Here is a 17,911-nt window from a genome sequence, read left to right on the forward strand (position 1 = left end):
CGGCCGAAATGAGTTTTCTCCATAGGGTGACTGAGCTCTTCCTTAGAGATAAGGTGAGAAGCACTGTCATCTGGGAGAAACTCCGAGTAGAACCGCTGCTCCTCTGCATTGAGAGGAGCCAGATGAGGTGGCTTGGGCATCTGGTCGGGGTGCCTGCCTGGCGCCTCCCTGTGGAGGTGCTCACGTTGGAGAGATAGTGTCTCTCAACTGGCCTGTGAACGCCTCGGGAGCCACCGGGAGGAGCTGGACGAAGTAGCTGGAGAGAGGGAAGTCTGGGCTTCCCTGCTTAGGCTGCTACCCTCGCACCCCAACTTCGGATAAGTGGAAGAAGATGGATGGATGGATGGATGGATGGATGGATGGATGGATGGATAAATATGGTCAAACCTTGATTTTTGAACGCTCCAATTTGGTATGATTCCGTTTTTGTAAAAATTTTTGCCTAAATTTTACCCCGGTTTTTGTACACTGTTGAGGTTATCGTAAAATGATGCGCGTAACAAACTAGTAGTTAGTCCTGTGCTGTATCATTCACAGAATTAAGTTGCCAAACAAAGCAACCTTACGCATTGGTGACTCACTGTCTGTGTGTTTGAGTGCCACTACTAAATAACCCACCATGGGGCAAAAGAAATTTGCAATTGCTCACAATTTTGTAAAGAAGGTGAGAAGCAATATAATATTCAAAACAGAACTCATCCCAAAGCACAAATACGGGGTCCCCTCCCCACCTCCCTCTCCATCTTTGCCAACAAGAGTCTTCAATAAGGATAAAAATTATGCTAAATGTTAATTTTTTCCAAATCATTCATTTGCAGTTATTTCGCATTGTTTTCTGCATGTGCAACTATAATTATTCTCTCTATAATGTATTTTTTGTTCATATTTTTGAGCGTTCAGCATGGATGAATTGGATTTACTTTATTTCCTATGGGAAAAAATTGCTTTGGTTTTCGTACTTTTTGGTTTGCTTTGACCTTTAGGAACTTATTAACAACAAAAACTGAGGTACCACTATACCCTCTTTGGCTTACTACCAAATTGCACTATATTTCTGACTTTTGTTATTATGATTCATGCATTATTCACTGCGATATTAAGGACAATGTTCACAAAAGTGACTAAAACATTCATGAATCTTTATCCGGATCTGCACCAAAACACAATGTGTACTTCCTTGTTCTTGTGAAACAGAAGTTGTGAGTAATGTGTCTGAACATTTAATTAAAGTTGGTTTGCACTTACCATGAATCCTATGTTTGTAATGTACTTACCATGTAAGTCTCGCCCTCAGCTGGACTCTTATGTGGTGTCGCCTTCCCACAGGAGCGTCCTGCCTTACCTGGTTGCTTGCCTGCCAGTGTCCCAGAGGAGGTGGCTGATGATGTATAATTGATGAGCCGGTCCCGGGGACCCTCTGGAGGGGGGCAGACGCGGCCACAGCCACGCACACAGGGACAATGCAGGCCTCGCTCAGGTTACCTGCAGCACACGGACACTGCATGGCATGCTGCTCTTTTTGTGGATGAGTCATGGATGTGCCCTTTTTTCTCCAGGCCCGGTTACATGCAACCAGCTTTTCTCCTGCAACATCAAAGAAATTAATGATAGAATTATACAGTGGAAAATGAATTCACTTATTGTATTGATTCATTTCCCTTTGTTTTTCTTATGGTCACTTTCACAATACGCATGTTTAAAATAAAATCAGGTAATTTAATGAAGTTTAATTACATAATGAGCGTGATTTTAAAGCAATGCCTTAACTGTAGCGGGACTTGGTACCACAGTTTAGTCTTAATTGTTGATTTTCCCTCAAATGTGAATAAATCATGAGAGGTTACAGACGTTCATTCAGCGGGTATGGTTTATTTTATTAATTACTAAAAGGAACAACAATGCACCCTGTACAGGTTTTCCTTGGGGTTTTTTTCTGTGTGTGTTTGATTTGGGGAAAAACCTGTTCCCCCACGATGCCACAAAGTAAATGAGGCATGATTAAATGCATTAATTGCCATGAAAGTGAATGTGGTTCAGGACTGGAGGAAATTCCTGCACGTCTACTGACATCAATTAATAATCCAGAGCAGAATAAATAACTGGCAGCCTGCGCGTGTGTGTGATGGTGTGTAGTCACATTGTTTATTCATTCTGGGATCTCCTGAGTCTCGCCACATCATGTTGCTGATTGATTCATAGACTGTTCGTTTTATTTTCCCTGTCTATCCTGTCATATTTTGTACTCATCCATCCATTTCCTACCATCGCTTGTGCTCATTCGGGTCACAGGTAATTGGGAGCCTAACCCAGCTGTTATTGGGGTTGGGGGCAGGGTATACTCTGGACTGGTCACTTGTCAATCAGAGAGCACATATAAACAAACAATCACTAATGACATTTACACCTATAAGGCCAATTTAGAGCTTTCAATTAACCTAACATGTTTTGGGGCTGTGGGTACCCGGAGAACACCCATATAAGTATACAAACACCACATAGAGACTGAGGCAGATGTGCAAATCACTATCACCATGTCAGTCATATCGTAATATAAATAAATTGTACCCATATATAATGTTCTTCAGTAAAGGAAAATTGCTCCCAATTTTTAAAAAATATTTTTGTTACTACCTTGAAGTATTTAAGAAAACATTGTTAACTATCAGTCTTTAGTCATATGGGCTCTTAAGCATCCCTTTGGCAAACGTGGATTTAAATTAGCAGCTAAATTATTAAAATCCTGTGAGAGAGCATACAGTCAGTTGTTTCCGTGTAATATTTACATTTGTCTATTTGTGATATGGAATATTAATTATTTAAACGGTAAACCGACATGTTTGTTACCACTATATTGTGTGTATTTTTAAAGAATAATTTGACCCACTGCACTTAGAAATAAGAAACTTATCTTAATGGTTTAATAATAATCGTCCAACCGTAGGTGTTTAATATTAGTATTATGTTGTACTATATTTTTATTTTTGTTATAGACTGGACCACCCGGCGAGTCTACTTCCTATTTGCAGACACGCGAATGGGCGTGGCTACACTCAAACTCTCTCATGGCAATTGGCTGACTCATTTTCATGGAAGCAACGTGGCTCCGCCTCCAGGGGGCGCGGCCTGCTTCCCAGCGGTCCAAATAAAGGCACTGAGAAAAGCTAGGAGCGTCTGATTATATCAAGTGTCTGTCAGGCGAGGACAGCAGACAAGATTCCCGTGCCTCGAGGACCCCCAAATCGGAGTTTCTTTTCTGGTTCTCAACTAGAGACATCTAGGAAACTTTACCCTTTTTTTATATATAGAAGTTTTACAACCAAATTGTTACTTTAGGTTTTTTGTTATTAAGAAAACTCAACCGAGACGGAGCCGAACGAGGAAGACGGACAACGACCCTCCCTCACCTCCGCAATCATGATGTCGATGAACAGCAAGCAGCCCTTCAGCATGCATCCCATCCTGCATGAGCCCAAATACACGCCCCTGCACTCCAGCTCGGAGGCCATCCGGAGGGCCTGTCTGCCTACACCATCGGTAAGTCCGATGAACCCACTTCTGTAAAGCAGCGAAAACTTTGGGATGCATGATTAAACTTTAAATCATTAAAAACAGCAAAATGACAAAAAAAATAAAAATAAAAATGAAATCATATTAAAAAAAAACACCTAATATTCCAATATGGATTTATGTTTCATAAAAAAAACTTACTTTTCCCTAAAAAGTGTTATTATTATGGTGAACATTATTTGCCACTACAACAGCATAAGGAAGCTTCTAGATAGAAGTGCCATGCATATTCAAACTGTCTCGTTTCATTGTAGGCACAAATTATTCAAAAGGTGAGCCATTGTAAATATTGATTTTGGATGAATAATATCCATATGCACAATTATCAATCCTAATGCATACATTGGAAAAGGAGAAAGCGTTTATTTTAATTCATACATCGATTAAATAATATTTTTTTAATTGAAAGAATATGAATTAAGTAGGCTTTTGCGCTATTGTGTGTGCTAGAAATTGCACTTACGAGCATGTTGTTATATAGTCAAGTCAAATAAAATGGATTAGACACACAAACCAAAATGTGAAGCAAAGTAATAAAATGCATTTTAAAAATTACTACAAAAATGTAGTGTATATTGTTTGTTTGAATTGGTGCATATTTGTACAATCTCTGACTTGTAAATTGAATTTTGACCATGTTGCAGAACGAAACATGTGCAACATGCATAATAAATAGAGTTAAGGAACATGTTAGTAGGCTATAAACTACATTTTTAAAGCTTATTAGAAAGTGAAATGTGCAATATTTATTACAAGTAAATATAAATGACACAATATTGCTGTCAAAATGAGCATTGTTGCATCACAAGTCAATCTTACCGTGTTCCTCCGCAGCTCCAAGGAAATATCTTCGCCGGCTTCGATGAGACTTTGTTGCAGAGAGCCGAAGCCTTGGCCGCCGTGGACATCGTGGCCCAGAAGAGCCACCCCTTCAAGCCGGACGCCACGTACCACACCATGACCACCATGACCAGCATGACGTGCACGCCCACCTCCTCCTCGGCTCACCTGCACCATCCGTCGGTTCTCACCTCGCACCACCACCCGGCCCACCACCAGCCGTCCCAGGGCTTGGAGGGCGATCTGTTGGATCACCTTACCCCGGGCATCTCACTCGGAGGCATGCCCGGCTCGGACGTGTGCTCCACGGCGTCGCACACCGCAGCCCACGCCGCCCACATGAGCGCCATCAACCACATGCAGCACCACCATCACCACCACGCTCAGTCTATGAACATGCACCCGCACGGCCTCGCCTCTCACGGCGCCCTCGGGGGCGGAGGCGGCGGTGGCGGCGCCGGGGGGGACGCCGAGCCGGACCCACGGGAGCTGGAGTCGTTCGCCGAGCGCTTCAAGCAGAGGCGCATCAAGCTCGGCGTAACACAGGCGGACGTGGGCGCGGCGTTAGCCAATCTGAAGATCCCCGGCGTGGGCTGCCTGAGCCAGAGCACCATCTGCAGGTTCGAGTCCCTGACGCTGTCACACAACAACATGGTGGCGCTCAAGCCCATCCTGGAGGCCTGGCTGGAGGAGGCCGAGAGAGCTCAGCGGGAGAAGATGGCCAAGCCGGAGATCTTCAACGGCGGGGACAAGAAGAGGAAACGCACCTCCATCGCCGCCCCGGAGAAGCGCTCCCTGGAAGCCTACTTCGCCGTGCAGCCTCGGCCCTCCTCGGAGAAGATCGCCGCCATCGCCGAGAAGCTGGACCTTAAAAAGAACGTGGTCCGAGTCTGGTTCTGCAACCAGAGGCAGAAACAGAAACGCATGAAGTTCTCAGCCACGCACTAAAACATTTTTATAACAAAGAGACAAATCATGGACTGGCTGCTACTTTTAAAAAGGTGCATGTTTGTGCCTCTGGAGGTGCTGCACTTCTTATCTTAACAAGCCATTTAATCGCCTGTTTCCTTATTTATTTGACTATTTCACCTTCCAAGCAACAGGAAGTCTGTGACAGGAGACTAAATGTCTTGTTAAGACGACTCGGTGTTTTGCACAAAAAGGAGCCCAGCAGCCTTTTTTTTTATTTTGATGGGCAAAAACTGGACACGAAGGACACTTTTGGACTTAAAAGTTGGATTCATTCAACAAGAGAAGAGTTGGAAGTGACCGTGAAGGCACCATTGCTCGGACTTCTTCATTCCCAAGGCAATTATTGTACAAAAAATGAGAGTAATAAGGATCGGGATGGAGGAGTGTCATCCTCCTTTTAGTTAGGAAATATCTTTTTTATATGTGTCATTGTACATATACGTGTGAATAGGTTGCACCGATACCGTGTCATTTGTTTTTGTTTGCTTGGGTTCATTTTTAGGGTAAGGGAGGGAAGGGGAGGAATCATTGAAAAAATCATAAGAAAAAATGAACCACGTGCATGGTTTTAAAAGAAGGGGGGCAGTTTGGAAATTCCAAGAGCAAGTGAATGCATCGCAATAAGAAGAAAAAGAAACACAAACGCACTAATTCTTAATACACACACACACACACACACACACACACATTCACACAGCAGTGTTGTAGCTGTGTGTCTACCTCATTACGACACGAGTGTTTCATGGTGATTTAAACACACACCTTCACTAAAATACGAAGAAGCAATTTTGGGATTTTTTTTGTTGGTTGCACTGGTTTTTGATGGTGAATTTAATATAGAAGACTCACTGACGTGTAAAGCTGTTGTATGTTCACCACAATGATGCTTTGACAATCAATTATTATTTATGATTTTATTTATTTATTTATTTATTATTACAATTCATTGTCGACAACCAATTAGTTTGCATATAATTGTTATTTATTTTCACCTTCATGGACGGCACTTTGTAGATAAACTGAAGGGAAATATTTGGCTTTATTTATTTAATTATATATACACATCTTTTTGTCAACATTGTTTTTCCCATTATGCTTGTATTTAATTTATTTTTGGTATTTTTTTTAACGCATCTATTTCATTTGTGAAAGTGTGTTTTCAATGTGTCTGTGTACATGACAGAAGCTGAAATAAACCGTGCACGTTTTACTTCATCCTCTGCCTTTTTTTTTTTTTTTTTTTTCGGGACAGGGATTTTAAAAGTTGTTGGAAAAAATTAGAAGACAGCAGGTCTAAGATTTAATGGAGCAGCTGCTGCTGTGAAACAAGAGATGACAAAAAGACTGCAGGGAAAATCTGCTTTAGAGCAGTAATGAATAGCATTTGACACTTGACTGATTTTTCTATTGATCACCACTGAAGACGTAATGATTCTGTACAGGAATGTGCACAGAGGCCTTCTGATTAATGGTTTAAAAAAATAACTACAAACCCAATAAAACAACGTAAGGGATGAAATTAAAAGTATTCAATTAGAAAGTGAATCATTTCTAAATAAAGAAAACTAACAATTTCATATCAAATATGCACAAAATCTGAGGGGCCAGAACCTGGGGGGACAATTCAATTTATTGTCATTTTTCATTGAAAAAGGGTGTCTATAATTACATTATCCCTAGAAAAGGCCTGAATTGTCATAGTAGAAAGTGGAGAGAGTGTTTCTAATTTGAAACTAAAGGGGGTAAAAAAAAAAAAACACCAATAAAGGTATATGATGAAAAAATATTGTACATGCAATACAAGAGCACCATCCTTATTCATTTATATTTTTTCTATTTAAATGAAAACATGGATGTCCGCAGGCTGCGTTGAAACGACGTCTTACTCAAATGAACTTAAAATCTCACATTTCTACTCCAAATGTAGCCAAACTGCTATAAAGACAAGGCGTCATAATTTGTATCTGAAATGAATTAAGTGCTGTTTTTACCACCCTTTCCAATTTAAAGCTTTTATCATAAAGACTCAGAAAAAGAAGATGCTTTGAATAATAAATTAGTCAAGCTGGAAAAAATGTCAACCAAATTGCATTGTTAGGCACATGTAATGCTTATCGCCTTTCAAGCAGCTCTGTGTGTTCTCCTACTTTTCTCCTCTTTTAAGTAATCTATTCTATCCTATGGATATGGGCTCGTCCGCATTAAGACTCTTTTTTCTGGTGAATTTCTCTTGGAGATGAAAAAAGCATCTATAAAAGGAACAGACATTTTTTTCATAAAATTAACAAAAAACAAAAGCTGAACCCTGACACTTACAGAATTAAAGCAGGACTCTTTAAATTTCCAGACATTTCCTGCCACTATGCAAATACAAATCAAACCACAGCTGTATGCTCACATGGAACCTTACCAGAAATGAACATGTGGGGGTTGTAATCAAATATAAACGTAATGAATTTTTATTTTGGATGTACTGTATGTGAGAGAGTGTATAGACATGTGTGAATCTCTAGACTCATTACTAATGAATAAAACACATCAGTTGTGATGATACTGTATTGATTTTTTGCATGTGTTTGTAAAGTCGGCGCTCTAATCTGTCACAACACCGAAAGCCTGCAGAGCGCGTGTCAGAACTCATTGGATTTTGCTGCTGGGACATGCAAAAACCACCCCTGTTTTAACTTTGATAACATGACAGTCACTGGCCGCACTAAAAAGTCATGAACTCTACCTGACCAACGTTGAACGCTTGTGTTCAAGTCGTGGTGTAAACCTCCTGTATTATTCATGCCTAAGTAAATAAATATAAGAATACATACACTCAAATAGCTAATAATAAACAATTTTTAAGTCAATATTTGGAGCCTATAGCAGACAGTGGCTGCCATGTTTGGTCTATATAACAAAGAGTGTACTACACGGCTTCATCAAAGTTTAATCAACACGCTGCTCTCCAGTTGAAGGCTTTAAATTATATATAATTGACCATGTAATCAATGTGAACGCTGTATCGGGTTTTCCTCAGACAAAGTGATGGAATGCTCAATTTATATAAATGAAATAAAATAAATGAAAGCAACATGTGATTGTATTTTAGTACAATAAGTTGTGACCTCTTGTTTTAAATAGCTAAAAGCATCAATTGGATGCTTTTGTGATGATACATCATATCATTTTCTAAATTTCTACCTGGGACCTTGAGGTAAAAGAGCATGGGAAACCCGTTTTGGCCAATCGAAGGCATGAAGAAAGTCATATCCGGGAAAAGGTGCAATCACAACAATGGTGAAATGAGGAAAAATGTGTGGAATTTTGGATCTTTGTCAATTTTCTGTGAGTTTGGCATCAGTGTCCTGGTGGAACACCCAATTGTGTCCAAGTTTCAGCCGTCCAGTTGTTGATTTGAGTTCAAATTGAAGTATTGGGAGGTAGTAAGGTTTAGGTGACTATACTGTGTAAATTTGAGGAAAATCCAAGTTACATTCAAACTTCCGCAACCAATTCTTGCTTTTGAAAAATTTATTGACTATTGTATTCCTTCCTGGGAAAAGAACTGCCCAAATAATTAATGAAATGACCAAAATTAATAAGAAAATCCAGCCTATGAAGACGGTATGTAAACTTCGTATGTCAACTTGTCATATATGAATATGAGCTATGTATAATTCCACTCTCCTTTCAGATTAGTCCATCCGCTTCTCTATGCGTTGTGTATGTGTTTTTTTTTTTTTATTTCCATGAAGCGAGGAAGCACATTTTCATAAATAGACCTTGGCCGAGCGCTGCGGCCATGAAACTTTAATGAAGCTCCGAGTCTTGAGTGCAGCGCCGGGGCCTTGGAGAATCAGCCCTCTGTTACATTACTATGGCTCTCTCTCTCTCTCTCACTCACACACACACACACACACACACCCTGTACATGTATAGTTACATATGGCTTTGTATGTATATATAGTGTGTGTGTGTGTGTATATATATATATATATATATATATATATATATATACACTGTACATGTATATACACATACGGTACACGCAAACAAATCTCTTCCCATCTTCAATGCCTCCCAATCACACACACAAACTAGTGCAGGGCAGCAGCCTGCTTATTGACAGCGCAGCTGGAAAAGGACCAGGCGGAGGAAAGGGTGTGTGTGTATGTGTGTGAATGTACATACAATGGGGATTAAGATGGAGGCAGTGGAAGTCCAATCTGTGTGTTTTTTTGTTCCGTTATTACAATGCACCATGTCTTGAGGGGGGACTGACCTCCGAGTCAGTCTTTAACACTCTGTAATGGAGAAAATTTATTGTGGCAGCCGTGACACCACACACACACAATACACACACACATACACCCACACACACTTAAACACACGCTTGTCAACACACAATGGAAGTCTTCCATGTTGTTGATACAATATTTATCACCTATGTACATAGATCAAATCGGAAAGGATGATCTTTTTTCCAAGAAGGGAAACACACACACACACACACACACACACACTAAAGGCCTCTGCTGACTCACTATTCAGTTCGGTCAAATATTTATCACCAACATACTTACATACAATAGCTTACCAGCTGATGTTGAGTACACTGCTCACCAAAGGGTCAAAGAATATTTGCTTAAACTTTTACAGCATTTCGTTTTAGAGCTATTCAATTCAGACATGATGCATCTATTGAATGACAAATGACCACAAAATAGCAAAAAAATAATAAAACAATGATCACACTGAGTGGAGATTTACAGTTTATGTTGCCAGTTATACAAATAAAACACAAATAGCTCACTTCTCTTTTCTTTCGGTCAAAGTAGCTCTAAGAGTGATGAAAACTGGGATTTTGCTGGACGACTGCTTGCGTTCAATGAGGTGTAAGGTTTTGTCAGAGTTAGGTCAAAGGACATGTTTTGGATGCAGCAAAATAAATTTGTGGCACAATGAGGTGTCACATTTCTGGAATAAGCGCCACCCAAGATATAACCATTACCTGAATGTGAACCAACAGCTCCGATGTATTATCAGACTTTAGGTCTCATAAGATCATGAAAACCAGATTTAAAAAACGCACACACACACACACACACACACACACACACACACACACACACACACACACACACACACACACACTACACTTCCTTAAAACGGATTAAAATTTTGGTCTGCAAGAATTGTGCTCTTAAGAGTGGTGGTGTGTTTTGGTGGGAGGGGTGTTGACAGGGGTTAAGCACATGAAGAGCTAATTAAAACATGGCAGCACTAATTAGGAACATTGTATAACTAATCAGGCCTAATGAGCATCGGGGGCGGGCTAGGTCATGATCAAACGGCCGCCTTATGAGGCCTAATGGATGGGAGCTACAGGATGACAGCCGCAGTTGGCCCTATGACAATAATGAGCAAATAATACTACTAATAATAATACAAATCATCACCATGAGGCGTTCAGGTGGGTACTGTAAACAACAAACTGCAGTATTCAGCAATAAGTAGCATTACTGGACTGGAAAATGAGTGGGGGCGGGTCGTGGTTGATCTGGAAAATAAACGCAATAAAAAATGCAATGCTATGAATTATGAAGTCCATAACAACATCGTAGCAGCAATATCAATATTTACACAATAGGAATCCCCGATCTTGGGAAAGCCTCCTTATGTCTGCAGAAAAACAATTAAATAGTCGAAGGAAAGAAGAAGAGCAGCAGGTATGGAGACAAGGCTTTTGTTCCTGTGGAAATGACAGATGAATTTCAAGTTCGGTTTGACAAAAAAAAAAAAATTAAAATAAGTCATTGACATGCAGCAGAAGAAAGAAAAGGGTTCTTTAAATGTTCACTACAACAGTGAAACAGCGCTTGATCTTGAGGTTTTCATTTCTAATCAATTATGTAGCAAACAGCAATTATTGAAATATTTATACACACACACACACACAATAATTTAACTTGTGTGTCATGACTTTAGGCCTGCTATGTCAGTGTTTATTATTTATTAGGTTGTTAGTCTGCTGGCTGTCAACACCTGATTAAATAAAAGCAAACCAATTTGATATATACTATAAAAGAGGGAATACATATTTAATGTACTTAACAATATATTACAAATAATACATGACCATCTATATATGTAACCTTTTCGGCTTTCTGATGAAAGTTTAGAGCATTTAGGTTTCCATTTTTAAATAGATAATGCATAATAGACACTGTAATGTATAGGGATATGTATGATTGTCAAATAACAGTTTAACAGCAAAGTTCCTCTTTTCGTGAGAGCTGAAAACAAACCCACAAGTCATAATGCATACAGAAGTATTAAAACCACAAAAAAAACACTCGTACATACAGTATATAGTATGATATACATACAGTATATGAGCGCATGAACGCCATCGAATTGAGGGGAAAACGACTAACTTGTATGCACACCTAAAACAAAGGCGGACAGTCAGTGTCGCTCACTATATTACAAAAGAAAGGCAACATTTCAAGAAATGACAGACAGTACGATTTGCCTGGGAGAACGTACATGCACAACATGTCAACAACAATTCCTGAACTGTACAACCAAGTGAAGACGTGTTGAAGGACATCAGAAACATTGCATTTTACTCTGCCACCACAAATATGTGGGCCAGCTCAAATATGATCCCCTACACTTGTTTACAATACACTACATAAATGAGTGTGTGTGTGTGTGGTTTTTATTTGTGTTTTTTTTTTCTTAAAACAGAGACAGTCCATTTTATTTTCATTGAATTTTTTTTTGTGGTCTTTGATTAATTTGCTTTTTTGTTTAATTTACTTAAAAGTTCTTGACATTCCAATTTTGATGTTTAAATACTCCTCAGAAGTCAGTTTATTGCTTTGATACGATGTACTCTCATTATGCCATATAATTCATCAAAAAATGGTCTCAAAAATTATTGTCAATTATATCGATTATCGACAATAATTTGTAGGACAATTATTGACCAGCAAAATCTTTTATCGTGACAAGCCTAGCCATCATACATTTCTCCTTGAAATGTATGCCCTTTTTCCTCATATTGTAATCACTTTGTTAAACGAACTGTTTACAACTGTCTCAAGATAAAAACATAAAAGCTTATGTTACCCATGACGGTTTAAAAGAACAAACAAATTGAACAAATAAATGTCCATATTTTTCACAATTAAACTGAATAAAAATTGCCGGCCACTTCAATCAGGGAAATACAACATGACCGGTGTTCATGGCTGTCACTCACGGTTGTCCCGTAGACACATACATGTCCGTCGTGAATGCCCACTCAAGAGACGCGACCGACAATTTGCAGTTGTTCTGTTACAATAGGCCGTACAATCAATGACAGCTTTCGTTTGGAGCTAAACTTTGCCAAATCGCTATCATTAACTGACAACAATCATAACTAATGCGTGTGTGTGTTATGTGGGGCGTGACTTACGTGCTCTGAGCAGAAAGAGGAGATGATGGGATATAATTCTTGAAGCATATTCAGAAGTTAGCACCGTCTAGGCAGACGCGTAACTGTTAAACAGTCCCTTTAAGTGTGGCCATAATATTACTTTGTAACAATGGCTAAATAATTGTATTTCTTTTGTTATTATTGGTTATGTAAAAAGCTGTTATTGTCCACAGGCACCAGAGAATTTTCTTCCAAAAGTGAAATATTCTGAAATTTTTATTATGGATGGCACTAAAGAGTGAGGAATAAATTTGAAATAAGACCACACGATATACATTATTGTACACTTGGTATAATTTACTGTGAATTTAGTTTTTTGTTCCCCATCCTGCCAAAAAAAAAAAACATCCGACAGACGTGAGCCAAGGCGCTGTTTGGAGAAGCCAGAGACATAAATACAAAGTTGCACTTAATTCAGAAAAGTGTGTTCAAAGTGGGGCTGCACTGCATTGGCGCTCCTCTAATCATGTCTCATCCATAATGCATGCGCAAACTGACAAGATGCCCAAAACACGGGCGGCGTGAAGCCTCGTTTTCTCGGACGGACACCGGCTAAACTTCACCATTTAGTGGCGGTACAATTTTAATGAAATTAAAAATCTATTGACTGACTGCCGGGCTTGTGATTTCAGATGCGTGTGAAGAGGGGAAAAAAAATACGGAGTCCTAATCACTGAATCTCAAATTAGTTTGGAATGAAATCACATTACATGAAGAATTTAATGTGTTTCCTAAAGACGTGTTATAGTGTGCTTTTTATTTAACATCAATATAAGAGCCTTATCCAAAATTGTCTTCAGTTTTGATTGACAGAGCGCAAATACAGTAAAAATACTGTATGTTCATTACAGTTTCTCACACTGGCTGCCTAACACTGACATAAGCGGTTGTCGATATAAAAGATATCGAAACAGAAACCAGCCTTCACATGAGACCTTGGCCAGAGACATAAGGAGAATAGGTGATAATACAGAATTTTTTAACCTACTGCAATTTGACATGATTTCCCTCCATTTATGCATATTTTTATTATATGATATTTTATACTATTATCTTACAAAGCTGCTGCGGTCATACGATTGTCTTGACTATGACTATGACCTTTCTTCCAACGATGTAAAAGTAAAAAAAATTCCTGACAATTGAGTGCAACCGAATATGAGCTGCATTCACTAAATTTAAAGAGAGAAAAAAAGTGTACATATATAAGCCGCACCTGTCTATGGGCTCCAGGTGTCCATATTGTAACATGGGATATTTAGTGCACAGATACACAAAAAGATACAGAAAAAATTCAACTTTTAATTAAATGTTTTTTTCCCCAAAGAGTGCCTGTAATACGGCCAGTTAAACAGTAGTCTACCAGAAAATTGAAAAGTCATGCATCGCCATCTTCATCTTCCTCCTGTGCACTAAAACCATGAAAGCAGTCTTCTTCAGTGTCGGAATTGAACAACCTCATAATTCCTTTGTCACACACTTTCTCCGTCTCTCTCTCTTTCGTTGTTGCACTCAGTGTCACTTTCGTCTCGAGGCAAATTCGCCCTTGAGCTTGTGCTGTCCTCTTCATCATGCAGCAGTCCAGCCTTTCAAAACAAGTTAGTGACAGTGGATTATTTGACACTGCTCTGCTAGAAGACTTGAGTAAAAGTTGCGCTGTGCATGTTGCCCGTTTTGGTAAATGATTTCTCGTCGCTAGTCATCCAAGCCCCCCACTCAACTCCAAGTGCCACTTTAAATGCACGATTCACACTGATGTAGAGAGGCTGCAAATAGTCTGTTGTGCCCTGAAGAATAACTGCTGGAATTGAGTTTGTCCTTTTGATGGATGCTTTCACAGAATCTGTTAAAATGGTCCTTATGCCATCCAAAACAAGCAAAGTTTTTTTCTGCTTAAAAATCTTTGCGGTCGCTTGCCGTAGCACTCTGTCAGCCATTCTTCTTTAGACTTTATATCATCCACCCTTTACTGTTGACTTTCACAGCAATTTCTGTCCAGTTTTTCTTCTGGCATCATCATCATCATCATCATCATCATCCGCTTAAAAAAAAAAAAAAATCGCCACTGATGGAAGCTTCTGTCCGGATGCTGTGCAGCTCAGAACACAAGTACAATGTGTTCTCTCGTGGCCAGTTGTTTTTAACGTGACAGACCTCGTCACCTTTCTTGTTAACAGTCCTAGTGAGAGGCACGCCAAACATCAGAGGTACTTCATCCCTATTTATGACATCATCTGGTCCCATGGAATTCTCAGCTATCTTTGAGTGTATTTGCGAAAGTTTGTAACTTTTTCCTTGTAGTCGGGAGGGAGTTCCTGACACAAAGTCGTGCGTGGCCTGATGGACGCTCCTTTTTGTCTCATAAATCTAAGACACTTTGATGGTCTACCTCTTTTCAAGTTGAGTTTTTCACACTACCATCTCCAACGTCTCACCATCAGCTCATTGATGCCCAGCTTACTTGCAACAGCTCTATTTCCTTCCTTACTTCTATTTCCGCCTTTAACTTGAAAGGTTCATCATATGCATTTATTTGTGTGTTTTCCATGATGAAGGTGTGTGCACGAAGCGCAAAATCACTGTTCTGAAGTATACGTCTGTGTAGGCTCTCAGTCGTACAGGAGTTGTCCATCGAGGAAAAGGCTTCTTGAGACGTCATCTGTACTTATGTGAAGAAGGTGTCGGACGTTTCGCTCCTCATCCGAAGAGCTTCGTCAGCGAACTAATAAGTGCTGGTAGCTTAGGCCTTAAATACAGTAAGAGTGTGCAGAATTGGTGTGCCAACACTCTCCTCCTATTGGTTCGTTACACTAAGCCTGGGCGGAGTAGTGGTATCTTATGGCAACACAAAATTCCTACCTATTTCAAACCAGTAAATACCCTCAGACAAAAATTAGTGCATCCTAAAGACAAGGCTCCAAACCAGAAACAGAGCAATGTGGTCTATTCCATCCACTGTAAAGATGAGGAATGCAAAGAGCACTACATTGGGGAAACTAAGCAAATGCTCCAAAAAAGGCTTTATCAACATCGCAGGGACAATGCTAGTGGTCCTCAATCAGCAGTACATCTACACCTGAAAGCTACCAATCACTCTTTTCAGGACAGCGAGGTAAAGATTTTGGCCAAAGAAAACAGATGGTTTGAAAGAGGAGTAAAGGAAGCTATTTTTGCCAAACAACAGAACCCATCATTGAATCGGAATGGTGGTTTGAGGTTTAATTTGGACCCTGTGTTCAGCAGGTTACTGAGACCAAAACCCACAGCTCTTAGTCTTGCAAATGAGGTGAAGGCAGGGCCGAGCCAGAACAATAGATGCTAACGAGCCAGTATCAGAGTCGTTCATACCCAATTCAGGGAGCGACACTTCCCTTTTATCGGAGGTGTTAATAACAGGATAGGACTATACCACTACTCCGCCCAGGCTTAGTGTAACGAACCAATAGGAGGAGAGTGTTGGCACACCAATTCTGCCCACTCTTACTGTATTTAAGGCCTAAGCTACCAGCACTTATTAGTTCGCTGACGAAGCTCTTCGGATGAGGAGCGAAATGTCCGACACCTTCTTCACAGAAGTACAGATGACGTCTCAAGAAGCCTTTTCCTCGTTCTGAAGTATAGGTGATCTTGTGAGATTAGAATGTGACCATAAATTAGCCGCACCGCTGTATAAGATGCAGGGTTCAAGGTGTGGGGAACAAGTAGCGGATTATAGTCCGGAAATGACGGTACATGGGTGCATTTTGTTAGCTGCTGTGGTAAAATCCAGGTTAATACTCCTACGCTTTTATTTTGAAGGTTACTTTGCACTGAACAGGAAGTCACATTGTAATGCTGTGTAACTACAGTCGTCGTATGCTGCTCGGCGCTAATAATGAAATTAATATTACAACATACGTCGACAAACAACGGATTGGTTTTTCATAGACATGACCTCTTAGTCCAGATGTTATGTATTTTTCTTTAATCATCTAAATATGTTAATTACTTAATTTTATGACACAAGACATCCACATGTATGCTGACTTAAGCAGGGATTTTTTAGTGAGGCAGACCACAGTGAACCAGGACTTCATGAATTGATATAGATGGGCTGTCGACATAAGCAGGACAGATGTAATCAGGTTTTGCCCAAGGGAAGTGCATTATGTACTGATGCAACTGTAACCTATAATCCCATTAATAATTAATGCTAAATTACTATTCTCTCAAGATTGAAAACTATTGTTTTTGTAAAAGCAGAATTTGACGCCAAGGTAACTTATTGTATATAGCATGCAAACAAGTGATATAAGCTGAGAAGAGAGTCATATGTGGCATTATGCAAACAATTATCCAAAAAGCAAGCATCCTAGCAAATAAATACAAATTTAAAGCTGCTGGTGTGACTGGATATGCTCAAGAGACGCATTAAAATGGAGTAAAATAAAAATTGGGCTGCTGGGCCACAATAGCAGCAGCGGTGCCTTTCAAACTGACAGAGAACCAATAATTGGTGTGTGTGTGTGGATTGGTTGGGGCTCGTTTTTGGGGATGCAGACACACTTGCTTTTCTGCTTTGGCCCATATACTGCACTGTATATACAGTAAATGTGTATATGTGTGTCCGCCTTCACTCTGCTTCTATGTGTGCTCTGGAGGCTGCTGCTGCTTTTGCTGCTGCTGAGGGGATGCATGAAGCGCTACTTTCTTGCCTAGGTGATGAATAATGCAGAGCTCCGAGGCCAGCGAGTTTCCAGTTAAATACCAATTTGCTTAACCAGTGTTCCCAGCATCTGCCAGTTGCACTGTCTGTACATAAATATACAGCAAAGAGTCATCAGGCTCTCCAATAATTACAGTAAAAGATCTATATCATTCTATCTGGAAGATGCATATCGGAGAAAGTAGAACAAGTTGCCTTTTCCTTATTTCCTTATACTGTATACACACACACACACACACACACTACCTTCACAATCTAATGAGATCCAATACAGATGTGCCTTTGAAAAGATAATGTTTCGTATCAATGCAACAGTATATTTCTCATTGTGATTGTAGATTTGCGCC

General features: G+C 39.8%; 1 protein-coding gene across 1 annotated transcript; it reads left to right on the plus strand.

Moving 5' to 3' along the window:
* Window positions 1-3,146: 3,146 nt before the first annotated feature.
* On the plus strand, window positions 3,147-8,150 carry pou4f4 (POU class 4 homeobox 4). The gene is made up of 2 exons (XM_054755929.1): window positions 3,147-3,534; window positions 4,402-8,150. Exons 1-2 carry the CDS (start codon window positions 3,415-3,417, stop codon window positions 5,353-5,355), a joined length of 1,074 nt encoding a protein of 357 aa, XP_054611904.1. The 5' UTR covers window positions 3,147-3,414; the 3' UTR covers window positions 5,356-8,150.
* The last annotated feature ends 9,761 nt before the right edge of the window (window positions 8,151-17,911 follow it).

This window comes from Dunckerocampus dactyliophorus, chromosome 16 (assembly GCF_027744805.1).
Source record: "Dunckerocampus dactyliophorus isolate RoL2022-P2 chromosome 16, RoL_Ddac_1.1, whole genome shotgun sequence".
Classification (NCBI taxonomy): Eukaryota; Metazoa; Chordata; class Actinopteri; order Syngnathiformes; family Syngnathidae; genus Dunckerocampus; species Dunckerocampus dactyliophorus.